At 45.8% G+C, this 20,863-nt stretch overlaps 1 protein-coding gene across 2 annotated transcripts in view; it reads right to left on the minus strand.

The window, feature by feature from the left end:
• The window catches only part of TTI1 (TELO2 interacting protein 1), a 47,923-nt gene that overhangs the window by 21,261 nt on the left and 5,799 nt on the right, over positions 1-20,863 (minus strand). For both annotated transcript variants that reach the window (XM_082746313.1, XM_082746314.1), the window contains exons 2-3: positions 7,043-9,366; positions 1,842-2,039 (exon numbers count right to left, since the gene is read on the minus strand). In XM_082746313.1, the coding sequence (XP_082602439.1) occupies positions 1,842-2,039; positions 7,043-9,332 (2,488 nt within the window). In that variant the 5' untranslated portion in view covers positions 9,333-9,366. The remainder of the gene's footprint in view (positions 1-1,841; positions 2,040-7,042; positions 9,367-20,863) is intronic.

A 20,863-nucleotide genomic window follows, 5' to 3' on the forward strand; every position in this document is an offset into this window, starting at 1 on the left:
AACACTAAAATCTCCTCCCGCCAATAAATAAATGGACAAAGCATATGAACAGACAACGGGCACAAGAGAAAAATCGTCGGGAAAGGAACATATAGGAAAACGTTTGACCTTGCCTGTAATCGAAAGAAACACAAAGTCAAATATCGAGAACCATTTTCCATCTATTAATTCAGCAAGAAGTGAAAGTCAGAATGGCCAACGTTGGCAAGGCTGTGGTACCACCGGTGTTAATCCCGCGCTGCTGAGGGAAGGTATAAATTGACACAACCTTTCTGGAAGGCAATTTGGCAAGCATAAAATAATGTTCATATCCTTGACCCAGAAATCCCACTTCTGGGATTTATAAAGAAATATGCAAAAAAAAAAAAAAAAAAAAAAAAGGGAAAATGTCACGTGCACAGAATCATCCACTGCCGCACTGTTTATTAGAGTGAAAAGCTAGAAGCAACTCGAACTTCCCACAGGGGAATGGGTACTTAGTAGCAGCTATTAAAACATTAATTATGAAAACTCTATAGCAACGTGGGAGAGTTGCTGATTATATAGCTAAGTGCAAAAAGGGTATAATGTATTTAAACTGTAGCTGGAACCACAGAGCAATAGATCTGCAACAAAAAAGAATGGGATAAGATGGCACAAAAAATGAGGGTGCTTACTGGGTATTTACCCCAAAGATACAGATGTAGTGAAAAGAAGGGCCATCTGTACCCCAATGTTTATAGCAGCAATGGCCACCATCGCCAAACTGTGGAAAGAACCAAGATGCCCTTCAACGGACGAATGGATAAGGAAGATGTGGTCCATATACACTATGGAGTATTTTGCCACCATCAGAAAGGACGAATACCCAACTTTTGGAGCAACATGGATGGGAGGGACTGGAAGAGATTATGCTGAGTGAAATCAGTCAAGCAGAGAGAGTCAATTATCATATGGTTTCACTTATTTGTGGAGCATAACAAATAGCATGGAGGACATGGGGAGATGGAGAGGAGAAGGGAGTTGAGGGAAATTGGAAGGGGAGGTGAACCATGAGAGACTATGGACTCTGAGAAACAATCTGAGGGTTTTGAAGGGGTGGGGGGTGAGAGGTCGGGGTACCAGGTGGTGGGTATTAGAGAGGGCACGGATTGCATGGAGCACTGGGTGTGGTGCAAAAATAATGAATACTGTTATGCTGAAAAAATTAAAAATTAAAAAAAAAAAAAAAGAAGAAGAAGTGACGAGAGATGAAATAGGAAAGAAGGCAAAGGAATCCTCAGTGTCTCTCTGAAGGATCTTTAGGTCACCAGAGGAGGGACCTTGTTTTTAAAAAGAAAGGAAGTCATTGAACTGAATAAAGCAGGATGGTAGCAAAATCAGTCCTGATCATTAGTTTATCCTTGACTTGCATTTTAGAAGGATTACCTTGGTTTCAGGGAGGAGTATGTATCAGATCAGCTCAGGACTGATCTGACACAAGTTAACAGTGATTTGCTAGGGGCCCACAGGGGAGTCAGGAAATCAGAAGTAAAAGGACTCAGCATACAGTCGAGGGAAAAGGTAGCTTGGTTTAAGTGAGAGACAGAGGTAGGCCTGCAGCTGAAAATCATGCATCCCCAAATTGGGCACCACCTAGGGCATGATTCTTGAAAGATGACAATAGCCCAGACTTTTATTTATACATTCAAATAAATGAAATATACTTTTCAAATAAAAAAAAAAAAAGAGGGTGATTCTGCTGAGCATGGTGGGGTTAGGAGCGACTTTTCTGATTTCCAAACGTTTTGTAATGCGATCTCATTCTTATAATAATCTGCTTCAAAAAGAAAAAAACTGGCTAAGCCAAAATAAACAGTTACCTTCTTCATTATCAAAATCTGAGACATTGCCATCTGCCACATCCTTTTCTTTGAGGTAGTTCAGCAAAAATTGTTCAATGTCTTCTGCTGTGGCGGTATTCTCAGGAGCTGCTGGTTTTTGGCTCAAATGACTTCCCTCCTCCCCTGCACTCTGCTCTTGGGGTTGCCCGAGATCACCTGTGTCTGGGAACCACTGGGCTGAAAATAAAGTGTTATAATGATCACCACAGTCATTGACAATAGGCATTAGCACTCTAGCAGCAGAATAAGCTCTTTGCCATGGCCTGCATGTCCCCACACGATCCAGTCCCTCCGTCCATCTCTCCAACCTCCTCTTCCAGCTCCTCCCAGTTGCCCGTGAACCGAGCATCTTCCCATTCCTCTAATGGGGCAGGTGTTTTCCGACCCCAGAATGTTTTGCATATACTCTTCTTGCTGTCTGGACTACTTTCCCTACGACATCACATTTGGCTAATTCCAATTCACCTTTCATGTCTCAATATACATAGAACTTGCCTAGAAAAGCCATCCCTTGGCTTCCCAATCCAATATAGGTCCCTAAAGGCTCTCTTATAGAGTACTATCTTCTCTCCTTTCATATTAACTCATCATGATGTATAATTACCTTTATCTTGAGTATACTGTTTAGTGTCTGCATCTCCCTCTAGACTCTACACTCCACTGATTGCCACTGGAATCCAACATGCCCAGCATGGAGTGGGTGTGCCCAAATATATATGCTGAATGAGAAAATATGCAAGAGAATACATACAAGTGACAGAATTCTGAGTACAGGGTGCACTCCTCATTAGCAGAAGACCGGCTCTATAGTCTTGGAATAGACACAGCCCCTCATCTGTATTTCTGATACATGTTCTCTCCAAAGCTTTTCCTTCTTCAGGCTGCTCCAATACTTCTGATGTGTCACCACAGAATAAGGTTTAAACATCACTGAACCAGTCAGTGGTTTTCAAACTGTGCCTTGAGGAGCCCTAAGGGTTCTGCAGGAGAGTCTCGGGGCCACAACAGGGAGGGCCCCGAGGGACAGCATGCTAAAGGGGGTGGGCCCAGGGCGTCTGACCCCCCTCTAACCCAGCAGCTCTGATTTCAACTCTTTTTATGTACTGGGTTTCCCCTAGGGCTTCATTTCAAAAAAGGCTCTAAACACTTAAAAGAAACAACAACAAAAACCACAAAACCCCAGAAAACCCCAGTGTGAATGTTCACCCTTTTACAGACAGCAGGAAAAATGCCTCCGATAACCTTTAGCCCCCGCTAATCTCATTTCTGTCAAGGAGCGCGTGCACAGAGCAACAGCAGACGGGAGATGCCAGGACCAGGCAAAGGGGAACCACAGAGAACGAATGCTGGGTGAGAGTCTTTTGACTCCAGAGCCTAGAGGTTCTACATGGAGGGGACCACTTAGGCCATTTCCTCAATGCACCACCCCCGCACGTAGGTCGGGCCCTAGCAGACTCCAAGGGATTGCATTCCTGACCTGTTAAAATCAGGACTTAGCATTTACCATGATCAAAGTAGATACGCTGCAAAGATTTCTACATTGAGGCTAGTACCAGACACTGAAGTCTTTGCTTATGAATGGCTTTTAAACATAGGAAAAGCAGCTCAGCCTCACTCTTAGTGCAAATTAAACTATAATAAGGTGCTATTTTTGTCCTATTGGATAAGCAAGGATTAGCAAAAGACTCAGGAATACAGTCGAGAGGAGGGTGTGGAAAAATCAGCTCTCTGCTCCACTGCTGACAGGAGTTTAAATGGGTGCAAGTTCTTTGGAGAGCACCCTGAAAGTCTCCATCCAAAACTGAAATGTGGGGTTCCTGGCTGGCTCAGTCTGGAGCACATGACTCTTGATCTCAGGGTTGTGAGTTTGAGCCCCATTGGGTACAGAGATTACAAAAACAAAACAAAACAAAAAACCAAAACAAACCAAAACAAAACAAAACCAGATTAAATGTACTGTCCTCTAAGCCAGTACTCCTTCCTAGGAAGTTACTCTATTGATATACTCTGACATGTTCAAAATGACCTCTAAAGACAATCACTGCAGCATTTTCTTTCTTTTTTTTTTTTTTGTGGAAATCTCCACCCAGAAAGGACCATTTAAGCAAACTGTGCACAGCTGCACAACAGTATCCTAGGCAGCCACGAAAACCAGGTGGCAGCCGTCCACATGTGGCTGTGGCACAGGCTCTCAGTGCCAAGGTGCGTGGCACAGACTCTTCCTTGCTTTCAAAGCTACCCTGTTCTCATTGCTATGGGTCCTCAGCAACTGGCCGGAGGTGCTCGGCGGTAACCACGCTGATCGTTCCTGCCCTCACTGTGGCACTCAATGTTTTCTAGCCAGTGAACACTGCTAATTAGGGTGACTCCATTTCCTGAAACATGTGCTGGGTCCTCTGAAGACTTTCTAGACGGTCTCTGAGACCACACTTCCATTCCCATTTTAAAAGAGTAGCCAGCAGTTAAGTCAAGATCTCAGGGTTGGGGCGCCTGGGTGGCTCAGGTCATGATCCCAGGGCCCTGGGATCAAGCCCTGCATTGGGCTCCCTGCTTAGTGGAGAGTCTGCTTTTCCCTCTTCCTCTGCCTGCTACTCCCCCTGCTGTATCCTCTCTCTGTCAAATAAATAAAATATATTTAAAAAAAAATCTCAGGGTCGTCAGAATCTCTGCTTGAGATTCTCTCTCCCTCTCCCTTAGCCCCTCCCCTCTTCTCTCTCTCTCTCAAAATAAAATAAAAAAAGAAGAGAGTGGCTATCAGTTAGACAACTTGAAGGCAAACAGAAACAGCAACAGAGTGATTCACGTGCAACTGACCAACTCTCCTTCAGCACTGCTCACCATTCCAAATGCAAGTATATTTGGGGTGATTTCAACGCTTTCAGGAAAGCCATCTTCCATCTTGCTTCTTTCCCTAGGATGTCCTCAAGTCAATGTTAACCATCTTCCTTTTCTCTCTACAGTGGAGATCCTTCCCCTTTCGCTTCAATTAAAAAATAATAATAAAAATAAAGTGCTACACAGGGTTTCTTCTTTCGAGGTGACCAAAGACATCAGCAACCCAAGACAATTCAATTTTCAAGGCCCCAACTGAGTTACCTCCTGAGAGCATATACTTAATAGGCCTTTTCTCAATATAGCTTTTTTTTTTTTTTTTAAAGATTTTATTTATTTGTTTGACAGAGATCACAAGGAGGCAGAGAGGCAGGCAGAGAGAGAGGAGGGGAAGCAGGCTCCCTGCTGAGCAGAGAGCCCAATGTAGGGCTCGATCCCAGGACCCTGGGATCATGATCCGAGCCGAAGGAAGAGGCTTTAACCCACTGAGCCACCCAGGTGCCCCTCTTAATATAGTTTTAAATTTCAAACGGACGCGTAGTCTAGTTCTCCAAAGCACTAAAAGTGGAAGTCTGCGCTAGCTTCAGACCATGGAAGCTGTTAGCCAGTCTCAGCAGCGCTGCCGCGAGGGCAATACCCAATCCTTCTCAGTCACTGCTGACGTCTCAGTGAGTAGGCCAGTCCAGAGACTTCCAAGTCGTTGCAAAATAAAATCCAAACTCCTTTCCTTGGTCTAAAAGGCCACACAGGGCTTATCCTTGCCTCGCCTCACCTGCCAGCTTTATCTCGTATCACTCTCTCCACAGTGGCCTCTCTCCCAGGCTCTGAAGTCCTTTCTTTCCTCCATATCTTTGCACCTGCTTCTTTGACCTGAAGGTTCTTAAAAAACATAAAAAGGATAGGACAGCTCCACATGTATCGGGGGGCCCTTCTCAGCCTTCAGGTCTCAGCTCCACTGTTGCTTCCTCAGGGAAGCCCTCCCTGACCACGCGACTGAAAGTATCCTAGCCGTGTTCCTTTGGCGTCAGGTTGTCTGTTTTCTTCACAGTGCTTATTAGACTCTGAAATGAACGTGTTTAATAATTTACTTGCCATCTCTTTTGCAGGAGCAAGAAAACTGCATGACTGTATTTGCCTTGCTCACTGCTATATCCTGATGCCGAAGCACAATGTCTGGCACATGGCAGCCGCGCTTTAGCAAAGGAATGAATAAAAGAACATTTAGACGGCACGGCGAGTGTTTACGAATGAATGAACAAACACTGGAAATAGTGTGAGGTATAGGGTAGATGACGGTCTCTGTCCCAGCCGCCCGTCCTTGCTGCGACAAACTTTCTTACATGATCTTGGCTTTCTTGGCTGACAAAATGAGGTCAGGAACATTTCCATGTACCTTTGAGGCTCCTGGTACTAGAATAAATTCTAGAGATACGGTCTTTGGATAGCTCGTTATTTTTTTCATTCAAAGACCGACTATCTCATTGAGAGATTCTTTTTCTTATTGTCCCAAACTTTGCCATTTTAATGGTTTTTAACACCTCCAACAGACACCCAACAGGATCAAAAGGAAGGAGAGAAACTCAAACCACCTCATACAATTAAAAGGTTAAAAACGTTTCTACGGGCGCCTGGGCGGCTCAGTGGGTTAAGCCTCTGCCTTCAGCTCGAGTCACAGTCTCAGGGTCCTGGGAAGGAGCCCCACATCCGCTCTCTGCTCAGGGAGCTTGCTGCACTCCCGCCCCCGTGCCTGCTTCTCTGCCTACTTGTGATCTCTGTCTGTCAAATAAATAAATAAATCTTTAAGAAAAAAAATGTTTCTAGACCTCTGTCTAGTATGGTAGTCACTAGCTACATGTGGCTATTTAAGTTAAAATAAAGAATTCAGTGCCTCAGCTACACTAGCCATGTGTACCTAGTGGCTACTGCAATGGACAGAACATATACAGAATATTTCCATCATCACAGAAAGTTCTAGTGGGCTGTAACGCTCTAGCTCATCTGCGGACTGAGTAATTCCTGTTATTCCCGTTCTCTATTAGCACAGATACTTCCAACCCCACGTATTGTCAGAAGCAGTTTGGGATACAGAAAAGAACAAGACTGTCACAATTCCTGACTTTACTCCTTATTACCTGTGTGACCCTGGTTAAGTGTGTGTTATACACACACATTTAAAAAAAAAAAAAAAAAAGGGCAGTAGAACTCTGGCATAACCTGTAGGGCTGGACCAACAACTATTCAAATAATGTCCTCCATAGCATCACCACACACAAACAAAAAAGAAGATTAGGCAAACAAGGATACCAGGCCTTCCCCTAGATTAGCATTAAAAAGGGCTCTGACTGTACCTAATGCTGCCAGCAAGGCATGGAGGACACCCACAAAGGAAGTAGCTCTCTTATCATAAAATTGGTCCAGAGTGGCCAAGACATCCTGAACCACATCTGCCACTAAAGGAAGCAGGCTAGCATCCGAGTTCCACAACATGACTTCCAAGACCTTTGGGGTATGGGGGTGCAGAGACAGATGACGCAGATTTAAAGAGATCCCATTCACCAAATAGTCCGAATTTTGACTGATTAGGTGCTGCGGAGAGTCGTAGCCACAGGCGTGGCAAATGTCCAGCATGGCGCCGGTAGCTGCCTGACTAATGAGCAGGGTTTGGTCCCCAGCCTTCTCCAGGACTGGATAGAGGGCTGACATCAAGAGCAGACGGAAGTCTTTTCCCAGTGCATACGCAAAGCGGCCGATCCCTTCCAACTGGATGCATATTTGCCAGATGTTGCTGTTCATGGAGCAGATAGTGGGACCTGGCTTTGAGAAGGCTGGGAAAGATGTGACTTGGCAGGTGTGTGCAGCAGATGTGATGGCCTGGAGGCCTGACTGCTTCATTGTTAGCTCCTCTCCCCCTTCCTCAGATTCGATGCAGGTGACCAAATACCAGTTTTCTTGGCTCGTGTATTCTTCAAGTATAGTGGTCACGATCTCTTTCAGTTCCTCCGGGCTTGTTTTAATGTGGTTTTCATGAAGATTCTCCACCTCCAGCCCAGCAGCCCCCACAACCAGCTCATTCAGGATCATGGCAGCTTGCTTCCGGTAAACCACGGACTCGTGGTAGAGCTCCATAAAGTGATCGACGAGCAGATAGAGGTCCCCATAAAACCCGAGGAGCTGACACAGCTGCTGCAAAAGCAGGAAAAGCCTCTCGTCAGTGAAGAAGCGGAAGTACCTCCTCTGCAGCAGAGCCGCGCTCTCCGGAGACGAGCTCAGACCACCAGAAGGCCGGCGCCGCTCTTCGACGACCTTGATGTCGGCCACGTCCAATTCCAGCACTTGGATGAGCGCTTTGGAAAGGCGCTGAAGATGGGCCGCAGAGCGGAGGACGAAGTTCACTTCGGGGCCCAGGAGTTTCAGATAACCGAGTAACAGGGAGAGAGTAGACAATTTGCCCTGATCATCCTGGGAGTTCATGAGGCGGGGCAGTGATGTGGCGAGGGAATGGAGGTTTTCTGACAAGATGTCCGCAAAGGCTCTGTTGCCGACCACTACTTTCCGATCTGCGAAATGTCTCAGAACTTTACTGCACTGGGTTTGGACCTCGGGACTCTCATCATTTACTAGACCCACCAAAGCCTTCAGAAGGTGTCCGGCCGAGCCGACCAGGGACTGACTGCACTTCAAGAGAAGGGCCTCGATGAGTTCTGTCAGGGCTAGCCTCACCTTCCAGTGTGGATGGATGGAAACACACTCAGTTATCTTTTTAATAAGGACGATCAGTTTGTCGCTGGTGTTTTTTACCCACTTGGCTTCCCTGTGAACCATCAGCTCTGCGACTCTGGGCTCCACGGAGGCAGGCTTTGGTTGGGTGTCGGAGGTCCTTTCGAGATGTTTGTCAGCCATAATGAAACTCACTGTCTCGCAAAAGATCTTTAGGGAAGACACGACAATGCTGTGCCCTTGCTTAAAGTCTCCCGTGATCACCCGGGTCAGTGCCATTGAGATTCCAGGTAAAAAAGAAGCAAACAAATCCCCCAGCTGTTTCTGTTCAAGCTCATCCAGGGACCTCGGGTGGTCCTGACAGTCGCACTGGAAGAGGAGAACCTGCAGACATTTTAAGGCAGCCACTTTAATTTGCTTGGATTTCTCCTGTTCTGCGAGGTCCAACAGTAAAGATACGGCAAATCCTAACCGAGGCAGGATGGAGGGCTCGTAAAAAGCCAGGATGGTGTCCCCGTAAGCCGAGTGCATCAGCGTGCTGAGGCCCTGGATCACGGCCAGCTTCAGCTCCTCGGACACAGCCGCGGGCTGCCGGGCGCTGGGCGAATACAGGCACGCGGAGAGCTCGGAGAAGAGCTCCTGGAGGAGCTCTCGTTCCCTCACGCAGGTGGAAGAGAGGACGAACGTGAGGCATTCCACCACGCTCTGGATCAAGCGCTCTCTCTTGGGACCCGGCGTCTTCAGCGCGAACCGCAGCGGGAAGAGGACGTACTGCTGGAGCTCCTGAAGGGCCGAGTCGCTCACCGCCTGCAGTTGCGCGCGCAGGCGCTCCACCGTCTCCACCGTCTGCGTCTTGGTGAGCTGAACACAGACGGGGCGCAAGGCCCCGAAGGCCTCCTCGGGAGTGTCGAAAACGGCCATCGCGCAGCAGCCTCCTTCTCACTGCGGAAGCATCCTGCAGGCCGGAGGAAGAAGGCTTTTCAGTGAAGGTCAAGCTCAGAGCAAAGACAAGGCGAACTTGCTTTCATTCAACCACAGACACTTCGTGGGGGCCTCTGGGCCAGGCAGTGCACGAGGCGCCTGGGGAGCAGCAGAACTGAGAGAGGTGGCTGACTGCTCTTCTCGGGGTGGGGGTGGGGGCCAGTCCAGGGAGGGTTAGCAGCTTGACGGTTAGGACACAGGCTGCTAAGAACTGGGACCAGCCGGTGCTCACGGTCCTGGGTGAGTGCGGGGGACGCATGCGTCAGAAGTCTGCAAAAGCCAGAGGAGGGGTCACAGGAAGAAGATGCTTAAGCCAGACTTGAGGGAGGAACAATAGCAATCTGTAGGCTACCCTAACAGAGTTTGGTTCGTAACCTGTGGTAGGAGTGGAGAGCCACTGAAAGTTTTGTCTTTTTTTTTTTTAAAGATTTTATTTATGAGAGAGAGAGAGTGCATGTGCACACAAGAGTGCAGGGAGCAGCAGAGGGAGAAGCAGACTCCCCACTGAGCAGGGAGCCCCGTGTGGGACTCTAGACAAGGACCCTGGGATCATGACCTTTAACTCATGATCATGACTTTTAACTGACTGACCCACCCAGGCATCCCAGTTTTCTCTTTTTCAAGTTGAGGTATAAGATTCATAGAGTAAAATGCACTAGTCTTAATGTACAGCTCAGTGGATTCTTGCGAGGTAGAGATCTACACAACGATCATCCAAAACAAGACAGAATATTTCCAGCACCCTGGAAGGCTCCCCCAAGCCCTTTTACAGTTGATTCTGATTTCCCCTGCCCAGTGGTAACCTCTATTCTGACTTCTATGATCACGGGTTCATTTTGTCTGCTCCTGTCATGGAGAGGTTTTAAGTGGAAGTTACAGGATCAGCTTTATGCACGGAGAAGGCCCCCTGGCAGCCAACGATATGGGAGAAGAGTCAGAGCTGGGTGAGACCAAGAGCAGAACAAGACAGGAGGGAGTGGCCAGAGAAAGGGGAAAATCGGGAGCACACACCGTCACAGAAATCATGGGTGAAGACAGAACCCAGCAGGATGGAAAGACGGGCCAGCAGGCAGGCAGTGGAAGGAGATAGGTTTATAGGTGAGCAAAGGAACTGAGCAACTTAATACTGGAGAGTCTCTTTCCTTTGTGAGGAGAAATTCAAAGTCATAAGCTGACAGTGAACAAGAAGGGGGAGGGCGGGGTAAACAGAGGGTTTGAGGAGAGAAATAAAAGTCTCCAATATTTCCCTTTGGGGAAGCAGAGCATGCTGGGAAGACATAAAAGTGTGGCCCAAGGGTACTGAGGACTGAGCTAAAGCTGGAGACCATAAACGAGTACAACTGTAAAACGCTGGCACTGGAGGGAGGTTAGAGATCGTCTAGTCTGGTGGGGTCTGTCAGTCCGTCTGTGTCTCCCAATCTCTTTCTCTCTCTTTTGGCTCAACTTACTGGGGGCTTCTGAACAGATGATGCCCCTTCCTCCAGATGAACCCTCCAGAGCCCCACTGACTACAGGGCTGACGGGCAAGTGGTGCCTGGTGGGTGTGGGCAAGACCTGCTCAGCCCAGCGAGAGAGAGTCAGTGCTGGATTTTCCTCCTGGGTCAGGAGAGGGCTCCAGGGCAACAATCAGGAGAGAGTCTGGTCCACGGAGCCTCATGGTATTCTGCAAGGGAGGACAATATTGGTCACTGTGAAGCTTGCTAGGGGATATCTCTTGGTTTCTGTGACCCCCACCAAGGGAGAAAACTCAAATCTGCCCTATCTCAGGCTACTGATGGCAGAAGGCTTGGCCAGGGATTACTGTCATCCCACTGGCACCAGCTCACACACACGTGACCTAGAGGCCGCTGTGCCGTCCCCTGCTTGAGGTCCTGTAGTTGGAACACCAGAAGGGAAGGAAGATAGCCAGTTAACGCAACCCAGGAGTCGGAGGCAGGAAAAGCAAGCAGAGCACTGTCTGAGGTGGTGAGTTTTAGACTAACAGAACCACTAAGGGAGACAGACAAAAATTGGAAAAAATAATAAGAGCAATAAAAAAGTCTGATCACAAGGCAAATGATATCTTTTAGGATTTTAAAAACATAATTTTCCACACCGAAAAAGCTCAAGTGATGGTATTTTTTAAAAAAAGACGGTTAATTACCGAGATCCAATCAGCGGCCTGGAAGATCAAGGACAGCTACTTTAAAACTCAGAGCAGAAATACAAAGAGACGGAACTCATGAGACTTGGAGAACCAACACGTAAATAAATAGCAGGGAATTCTGGAAGGAGAGAAAGGACCAGATGGAGGAGCCAGAACAAATAAACAAATGAAACATTTCCCTGAGCTGCAGAAAGATTTACCTGGAGACTGAAAAGACAGAAGGACACACACCTAATCACACTCTGGTAAAATTCCTCTATGCTAAAAGAGACAGAAGAAAATTATACATACTTTCAGGAAGAAACAAACAAATAACTTAGAAGAAGACCAGCTCTGGCTTTCTCATCTGCAACAAGGGACATCAGAAGACAACGGAATAGCATCTACTGCCTGCAAAGGAAGGCCTGTGGCCCCCAAGTCCTATACACAGCCAAGAGAGACACCAGTCAGACTGTATGAACAAGAGCAAGGATGCAGAGAGGGCACGACCCACACACCCTCCGAAGGAAAGTACTTGAGAATGGATTCCATTCAAATGAACAACTCAAAACAGAGACCTAAAACGGGAAGATGAACAAGGAAGGAAACCCTGTTAGCATTCTCTTAGTGTGGAAAACTTATTTCAAATAGAATGTTGAAGTGGAAGCCCACCCAAGGTAGAATAAATCAGAGGGTCTGGTTGAAGCCCGAGCGGAGGCAATGGCCTGGGGCTCTACATCTCTCTTATCTAGCTCAGGAGTTTCAAGAACACCACCTGGGGCCCCCCGGAACTACGCTCTCAGATTCTATGACACAAACAACTATAGAGCCAATGAAGTGGGAAGACACAGTACATCCCAAACTGAACTCAGCTCGACTGTCGGTGCCCCCCTGGTGATGTACGGCCTTCCCCTGAGCTAGAAAGCTTAGCCTCTCTTTCTCCCGCCTCCCTCTTAATGCCCCCATTCTCTTCAATTTCATCAATGCTACCCCTTCAACATCTTTTAAAATCTGTTGCTGATGATAACCATCTATTGAAGGTTGGACTGCCTGGAACTGTTTCCTCCAGGGCCCCTGGCCTCGCGGGCTCGCCCTTCTTGGGTCCACATTTCACAATAACGTGTACGTAATCTTTCAAAACAAAAATCTGATCACTCTTCGCTGCTTAGAATTCAACCGCGCTCCCTAGCCCGCCTATTCACCATGGCACATGGGGCCCCTGGCCATCGGGCTCCTGCCTAGCTCAGCAACCTCAGCTTCAACCCTTCCAGCTGGAACTGCAGCCACATGAAATGACAAAACTTGCAATTTCCCGAGCAGGTGGCATTCCTTCACATTCGCCTCCTCTGTCCCGTTTCAGTCCCCTCCATGCACACTGCTGCTATGGAATTCCGTCTGCTGCAGGATTTATCCTTCTGTCTTAGCTGCTTTAGACGGGGCAATCCTGTACATCGAACCCAGAAAGGCATCTGGCACAAGACAAACATCGGGCCCCTTCTGCCTTGAAGTTGGATTTGGTTGGGTCCTGGCAGGCTAATACTCCTGCTGACAACTACAAAAAGCCAGATAAATTACAAAAACAATTTCTTAAAACATAAGTAGTTGTGGAAGCAACAGGGACTAGGTGGATGGATACTCTCGCCAGGGGGGGAATGTTCAGTGAGTCATCGGTTGATAGCGGTTTCTCTTTATTTTTCTGTTTTTTCATTTCACTTCATTTTGTTTTATTGCCCTTGCTGCATTTGCCGACCCTTGACATGAGCTCAGGATTGCAGTGTGGCCCAGGCCAAAGGCTGTCACTTAGGAAAGAGAAACCACAACGCTTTTAAAATGTTGTTATGGGGGTGCCAGGGTGGCTCAGTGGGTTAAGCCTCTGCCTTCGGCTCAGGTCATGATCTCAGGGTCCTGGGATCAAGCCCCGCATCAGGCTCTCTTCTCAGCAGAGAGCCTGCTTCCTCCTCTCTCTCTGCTTGCCTCTCTGCCTACTTGTGATCTCTCTCTCTCTGTCAATAAATAAAATATTAAAATAAATAAATAAATAAAATGTTGTTATGTGGGGTGGAGGGGGGAGAAACCTGAAGTTTTTAGAGCTCTCAAAATACACGGCTTCTGGGAGACGGCTGCTGCTGGGGGACAGACAGCTGAGAAATGTCCAGACACATGAAAGAGATCAACCCCCCGGATTCAAGCTCAGCAAACCCAGGTTGGTGGTACAAAGACAAAGACACACACACAGATCACAGCTGAACTGTTGTAAACTGAAACTAAAAAGAAAAATCTTAAAAGTAATGGAGCAGTAAGACTGACAGATACTTCTCCACAGAAACGATGAAATCTGGAAGACACTAGAAGGAGAGGGACATCTTTAAAGGGCTAAGAGAAAATAACTATGAGGCTTGCATTTTATACCCTATGAAGCCAGCGTTCAATTGAACGTGGTGAAATAAAGATGGTTTTGGATAAAAACTAAGCGAATTTGGGGCACCAAATGGGGTTACAGGCAGTGGGTTAAAGCTTCTGCTTTCGGCTCAGGTCATGATTCCAGTGTCCTGGGATCTGGCCCTACATTGGGCTCTCTGCTCAGCGGGGAGCCTGCTTCCCTTCCTCTCTCTCTGCCTACCTCTGCCTACTTGTGATCCCTGTCTGTCAAATAAATAAATAAAATCTTTAAAAACACAACAATAAAACAAACCAAGGGAATTCATTGCTATCAGGTCTGCACTAAAGGAAAAAAATAAAGGGAAAAATAATCCTAGACAGAAGCACGGCTTTGTAGAAGGGACTGAAGAACAATGGAATATACCAGTATAAAATAATGCTAACTATACAAAATGATTATGTCTGTTGCAATTTAAGTATAGACATAAAACCAAAGTGCAAGACAATAATGTAGAAACAAAGGTGCATGGGAGGGATGTAAAAGGAGCTACGTGTATTAAAAGTCTAGTAGTTGGAGGAGGTCGTACAATAATCTGAAATTTGTAGGGTAAGCGCCAAAAGTATTGTAAAAGAATATATACTTAATAAGTTCAGACGGCAGGACAATAAATATTTTTAAATTTATCCAAAAAAAGGTAAAAAATGAGAAAAAGAGAAGCAAAACCAGTGGTCCTATAGGAAACAAATAATAAAATGGTAGAGAGCTCCCTGAAACAATGATTACATTAATGCAGATATTCTCAACGGTGGCACCTTTGATATTTTAGGTTTGATAATCATTTGTTAGTGGTTAGCTGTCTTATCCATTGTAAGATATTTACTAACATCTTAGGCCTCTGTCCCCAGGTGCCAGTAGCATTCCTCCAAGTGCAACAACCAAAAATTTCTCCAGCTACTGTCAAATGCCCCATGGAAAGTAAAAATGGCCCTTGGGTGAAAATCATTGGTGTAGCCATCAAAATCCCAGCAGGATTTTTGTAGAAAGTAACAAGATGACTCTAAAGTTGATATGGGAATGCAAAGTGCCTCAAATAGCAAAGACAACCTTTTTTTTTTTTTTAAGATTTTATTTATTTATTTGACAGACAGAGAGATCACAAGTAGGCAGAGAGGCAGGCAGGGGGTGGTGGGGGGGGAACAGGCTCCCTGCTGAGCAGAGAGCCTAATGCGGAGCTCAATCCCAGGACCCTGAGACCATGACCCAAGCCGAAGGTAGAGGCTTTAATCTACTGAGCCACCCAGGTGCTCCCCACCGCCGCTTTAAAAAAGATTTTAGTTATTTGAAAGAGAGAGAGAGAGAAAGAGCACAAGTGGGGTGAGGGGCACAGGGAGAAAAAGGCTCCCCGCTGTTCAGGGAGCCTGATGTGGAACTCGATCCTGGGACTCTGGGACCATGAGCTGAGCTGAAGGTGGACGCCTAACTGACAGAAAGCCATCCAGGCACTCCAGCAAAGACAATCTTCAAGAGAAATTAGATTGGTAAGTTGTGGTAGTGTAAGTTCTTTCACTATCTGATTTCACTATCTGATTTAAGGTACATGTACAGTAAGTAAAATCAGTGCATTATTAGCATAAAGATCGAAAAACAGACTAATGGAACAGAATAGCCCCCTCAAATGCAAGAGATCCACATACCTCACGAAGGCAAAAGCTGAAATGACCTGGTGGAAAGAACAGTCTTTTTAACAGAAGGTGCTGTGTCATTTGGTTATCCATAGGAAAAAATATGTATGTCTTGATTCCATCTGACACTGGATTTAAATGTGAAATGTAAAGAAAATGTAAGAAAACAGAAAAGAGCATCTTTATGGTCTTGGGGTAGGCAAATATTTCTTAAACAGGATATAGAAAAGGGCCAACCATTTAAAAAAAAAAAAAAAGAAAGAAATAGAAAGAAAGAAAAGGATAAATTGGATTACATTATGATTAAGAACTTCTGTTCCTCAAAAGACACCATTAAGACAGGGAAAGGACAACCCATAAAGGGAGGAAAGGTGTTTGCTATATATCTGACAAAACACTCATATTGATAATATTTTTCATAAATCATTAACAACCCAGGAAAAACATGGGAAAGGACTTGAGCAGACATATCAAAAAAAGAGGATATCCAATGCTTAATCAACGTATGAAAAAAGACTCTCCACATCATTAAGTCAGGAAAATGCAATTCAAAACTTCAATAAAATGTCATTATGCATCCACCAGAAGGGCTAAGCTGAAAAAAGGGGGGAAAAAAAAAGATAGAGGGGCGCCTGGGTGGCTCAGTGGGTTAAAAGCCTCTGCCTTTTATCAGGTCATGATACCAGGGTCTTGGGATAGAGCCCCATATCTGGCTCTCTGCTTGGCAGGGAGCCTGCTTTCCGCCCCCACCCCCATTCCCCACCCCCCCGCCTGCCTCTCTGCCTACTTGTGATCTCTGTCAAATAAATAAAGAAAATATTAAAAAAAAAAAAAGACAAAGAAAATACTAGTCGTTAGCAAGGAAATGAAGCAACTAGAACTCTTATTCAAGGCTGGTAGGCATGTAAACTGGTACAACTACTTTGGAAAACTCTTCAGCAGGATCTAATAGTCTAAAGGTAAACACATGCATGCCCTATGACCTAGTATCTACTCTTCAATAAATCCCCAACAGAAATACATACATAAACATATCAAAAGGTGTGTTCAAGAATATACTATCCACAATTGCCCCTGAATGCCCATCTCCAGGAGAATGGATAAATTGTAGTATAATCTCTCAATGGAGTATTATACAGATGAAGATTTACCATAATTGGAGATCTTTAAAAGAACAGGTTATAGACTCAGAAATATATAAACCAGCTTTTTGCAGGGAAGAGAGTATACCAAATTGCTGCTTGACATGACTATAAAAGGCAATCATATACCTTTATGGGTTGGCCATGAAATCACACTTGTGTGACAATATGTCAATTACAAAAGAAATTGTTTAGAGATTTAGAGACTGAGGAGTCTCAGATTCTATTCCTATAAAATGCAGCCCTGATTACTGAAAGTGGTGCTGCAAAGTTCGATGTTTCTGTAACTGATGGTTCCAGGGGCGTTCTGGCCCGCTGGGGATGAGGCATTCAGAAAGGGTGGATTCTCTGGCTGAGTAGAGAAAACCACCCAGAGTTCAACTGTGGCAGACAGTGACTCAATAAACATAAGCCTGAATAACCAGTTCTTGATTGCTGATGGCAACTATGTCTTTTCTATTTTCTAGCTCAGCACACCCAAGCTGTGGTCACGGAAAGCGTCACTGAGAGGCAAGGGAAGAGATCCACAATCGTAGTCCACGGGTGAACCCATCGCCTCTCCCTGTCTTACCCTTCTCTCTCTGCCTTGTCACCGGATGGGCTAGAGACCATCCCCGGGCCATGGCATATAGGTGGTGAAGACCAATGGGGTAATCGGCACCGGAAAAGATGCTATACCTTACAGACACTTAAAAGGATAAGAAGGTAGACCACAAGGCACTTACTATATCACACAATCAAGAAGTGGAAAAGGGAGAAAAAAGGAAAGAAGTACAAAAGACATTTGGAAAAAGAATGAATTTCAACAGGGAAGTATTCGTGGAGGGAGGGGGACTTGTGTTGGAATTTGAGGATTCCATGTTTAGAGCTGTGCAGGAAGGCTGCTCAAGGTAAAACAGCTGTTACAAGCAAAGGCCAGGAAGAAGAAAAACCAAAGCACCTTGTAAATGTAGAGACAAGATAGAGATGCCATCACAGCAAGTGAGCCACTCTTCATCCAGGGCGGACATGCTCAACCCTGGGCCTTTGCTCTTGCTCTTCTACCATTATTTCCTCATGACTTGCTCTCTCATCACTTTTAGGGCTTGCTCAAACGTGAATTCTGAGTGAGCCTTCTCTGATCACTGCTGTTTAAAACTATAATCTATCCTCCCTCTTCCCCAGCCCTGCACTATCTCCTCATCCTGACCTTAAAGTTTTCCTCCAGAGCACTTAGCGCCATCCATAAAACCAGATTATCTACCTGTTTATTTATTGTCTCCCTCCTCTCACTAGAATATAGGCTCTAGAAGAGTGATAATTGACAGGTTTGTTTATTGCTTCAGGCACACAGCAAATATTGAATAAATGCCTGTTGAGTCAACAGCCATATTCTAAGCTCTGGTTCTCTTGTTGGTAGAGCTTTAAGATCAGCTGTGCCTGAACTGGATTCTGGGTAAAAACTGCCATACTCTTCTTCTCTTGGGTAATTCCTACAGGTAGCCGACATCATCCTTTATGGGAGGATCCTGTTAGAGTCTCCCTCTCTCTCTCTCTTTTTTAAAGATTTTATTTATTTATTTGACAGAGAGAGAGAGAGAGATCACAAGCAGAGGCAGAGAGGCAGGCAGAGAGAGAGGGGGAAGCAGGCTCCCTGCTGAGCAGAGAGTCTGATGCGGGGCTTGATCCCAGGACCCTGAGACCATGACCTGAGGTGAAGGCAGAAGCTTAACCCTCTGAGCCACCCATGTGTCCCTAGATTCATTCTTAAGGGGCAATCATAGCTCTAGACTTTGGCTGGGCTACTTTTAGGCTGTTTCTAGGACAGGGACAGAATAAGAACACAAATGTGACTATCTGGATTCGAGTCCTCGCTCTACACCTGGCAGCACAATTTCCATGAATTTCAATTTCTTCAACCTAACATAAATTTGGTACATAAGACTTTTTCCCGAAAGTTCTAACTCTGAATAACCAGCATATGGATAAAAAAAAAACTGGGCATAGATTCCACAGACAAGCATTTAGACATAAGAATTGCTAATACAGGTTCTTGAACAGAAGGAAGAGAATTAATACTTGCTGGGAAAAAAACCCACCAAATGACAAGCATGTACTAGGTATTTTATGTAATAAAAGTTCCTCATCCACCAGCTGAGTAACTCAAGGCTCAGAGAGGTGAAGTGACGCCTGGTCACACAGCAAGTGATGTCAGACCTGGAATTCATCTCAAAGGCTGAATGCACACTTTCCCCTAGACCAGAGGCTACCCTCAGTCTGTTTATCAGAATCAAGGGGGAATCAATGGAAGCAGAGATTCCTGGGCCCTACACCAGTTACTGAATCAGAATCTATGGGTGGTGGGGGAGTAGGGGAGATGGTAGGTATGCTTGTGAATCTATTTTAAAAGTTTGCAAGGCTGGGGCGCCTGGGTGGCTCAGTGGGTTAAGCCTCTGTCTTTGGCTCAGGTCATGATCTCAGGGTCTTGGGATCAAGCCCCACATTGGGCTCTCTGCTCGGCAGGGAGCCTGCTTCCCTGTGCCACTCCCCCCCCCCCCCGCCTCTCTGCCTGCTTGTGATCTCTCTCTCTATGTCACATAAATAACTAAAATCTTAAATAAATAAATAAATCAATCAATAAATGTTTGCAAGGTCAGTCTGATGCCCCTCCCCCCCACAGAGCATGGAAATCCCACACTGTACACATTCTACACAAACTCTGTCTTCTGAAGCACCAGGTGATGAAAGGAGTATTCGCTCAGGATCCATCTGGCAGTAGTGTGCAGAGTGCACTGGAGGGCTGCTGCCTTGGGTTGAAGTGACTGGTTTATTTGTGTACCTCTTCAACTGAACAGGATACTTTTTAGTGTTACAGCTTTCCTTGTGATTTTTCCCAGCATCTGGTACAGTGTCTGCCAAGCAGTTCCCACTCACTGTTTGTTTAATAAATGAGTAAGAGAGGCTGGATAAACCTTAAACCTCCAGTACACGTGAAATTTTGTAGCTTCCTACTCATTCTTTTTTCTACCTACAAATGTTTCCTTAGCATATACTATGTGTCATGCACCAGGCTAAGTTCTGGACAAGGAAAGGGAGATACAAAGTTACCTAGAGGGTCTAACACTGCAAGGAAGGAGTATGCAACACAACAGTAAGGAGAGAGGTGCCTGGGTGGCTCAGTGGGTTAAGCCTCTGCCTTCGGCTCACGTCCTGGTCTCAGGGTCCTGAGATCGAGCCCTGCTCAGCGGGAAGCCTGCTTCCCTCTCTCTCTGCTTGCCTCTCTACCTACTTGTGATCTCTTTCTCCATCAAATAAAAAAGAAAATAAAATCTTAAAAACAAGCAAACAAAAACCACAAAGGAATATACAAAATAGAAGTGGAGGAAAGGAATCAAGACTTCCCAAAAATCCTTCCCCAAAGTACTTTAGGCTCATTTCATTTCTAGCTGTCCTCTATAGAATATTTGTTAAATGGTGCCCTGTATTACACTAATATTTATGAGCCTATACTTTCTACCAGACAGGAAGTTTTTTGGTAGGCAGTACATCCTAGAAAAGTGGTTCTTAACTTAGAAAAGAGTGTATATCAAGAATATAGGGGCGCCTGGGTGGCACAGTGGGTTAAGGCCTCTGCCTTCAGCTCAGGTCATGATCTCAGAGTCCTAGGATCGAGCCCTGCATCGGGCTCTCTGCTTAGCGGGGAGCCTGCTTCCCCCTCTCTCTCTGCCTGCCTCTCTGCCTACTTGTGATCTCTGTCTGTCAAATAAATAAACAAAATCTTAAAAAAAAAAAAAAAAAAAAAGAATATACACTCCTTTCCCTCACCCTCAGGGTAGTGTCAGAGGAGGCTTATGGCCAGTCAGGACTTTTGCTACTGTCCACCCTTTTGCAACGAGGCCACCCTTAGTGTAGCACAGTAGATACCAAATGGGGTACTGGAACTCTCACTTCTACTGGGAAGTAATGACGAGCCCTTCACCTTGGGTGTCAAAGGAGACTGAGTGAAGACTTTAAACTTCTACCTACACTTGGTTCTCCTGCCAAAGTGGTATCAGAGAAAGCCAGCTAAAACAGAGAACTTAAATAAGATTCAGAGTGTCAGAACATAATGCAAAAATGTCCAATCAGGGACGCCTGGGTGGCTCAGTTGGTTAAGCAGCTGC

Source organism: Mustela nivalis (assembly GCF_964662115.1).
Source record: "Mustela nivalis genome assembly, chromosome: 8".
Taxonomy (NCBI): domain Eukaryota; kingdom Metazoa; phylum Chordata; class Mammalia; order Carnivora; family Mustelidae; genus Mustela; species Mustela nivalis.